Source organism: Penaeus monodon, chromosome 32, assembly GCF_015228065.2.
Source record: "Penaeus monodon isolate SGIC_2016 chromosome 32, NSTDA_Pmon_1, whole genome shotgun sequence".
NCBI lineage: Eukaryota > Metazoa > Arthropoda > Malacostraca > Decapoda > Penaeidae > Penaeus > Penaeus monodon.
In genome coordinates, this window is record NC_051417.1 from 10,401,242 (window position 1) to 10,401,599 (window position 358).

General features: G+C 53.4%; 1 protein-coding gene across 1 annotated transcript in view; it reads right to left on the bottom strand.

Annotated features, from left to right (window-relative positions):
- The window catches only part of LOC119593496 (protocadherin-like wing polarity protein stan), a gene marked incomplete at its 5' end in the record, with an annotated part of 16,607 nt that overhangs the window by 15,965 nt on the left and 284 nt on the right, over positions 1-358 (bottom strand). The window contains 1 exon segment of the mRNA XM_037942446.1: positions 35-184. Within this exon segment, the coding sequence (XP_037798374.1) occupies positions 35-184 (150 nt within the window).

Genomic DNA, 358 nt, shown 5'->3' on the forward strand with positions numbered 1-358 from the left:
CATGGAAAAGCAACTTCTAGCAAAGAAAACGGACCTCCACGGTGGCCAGCTTCACCAGGTCGGCGCGGTGGAGGTACACTCGCTCCCGGAGGTACTGCGGCTGGTAGAACTCCTCCCCGGGGACGTCGGGCCGCTTGGCCGAGAAGCTCACGTTCAGGATGCGGGACTCCACGTCAGTGTCGTCCTGCAAAACAACGTTAGAATTGCAACGAGGCGGGCGCGCGCGCATGCTTCCGCGTTTACTGTTATGATCATACGACTTTAAAACCACAAATAAGTAGACAAAGTCCCCAGGACATTTGACTTGAAACCTCACATTAAGAAACCTCACATCCCCACAAATATTAACACATACACC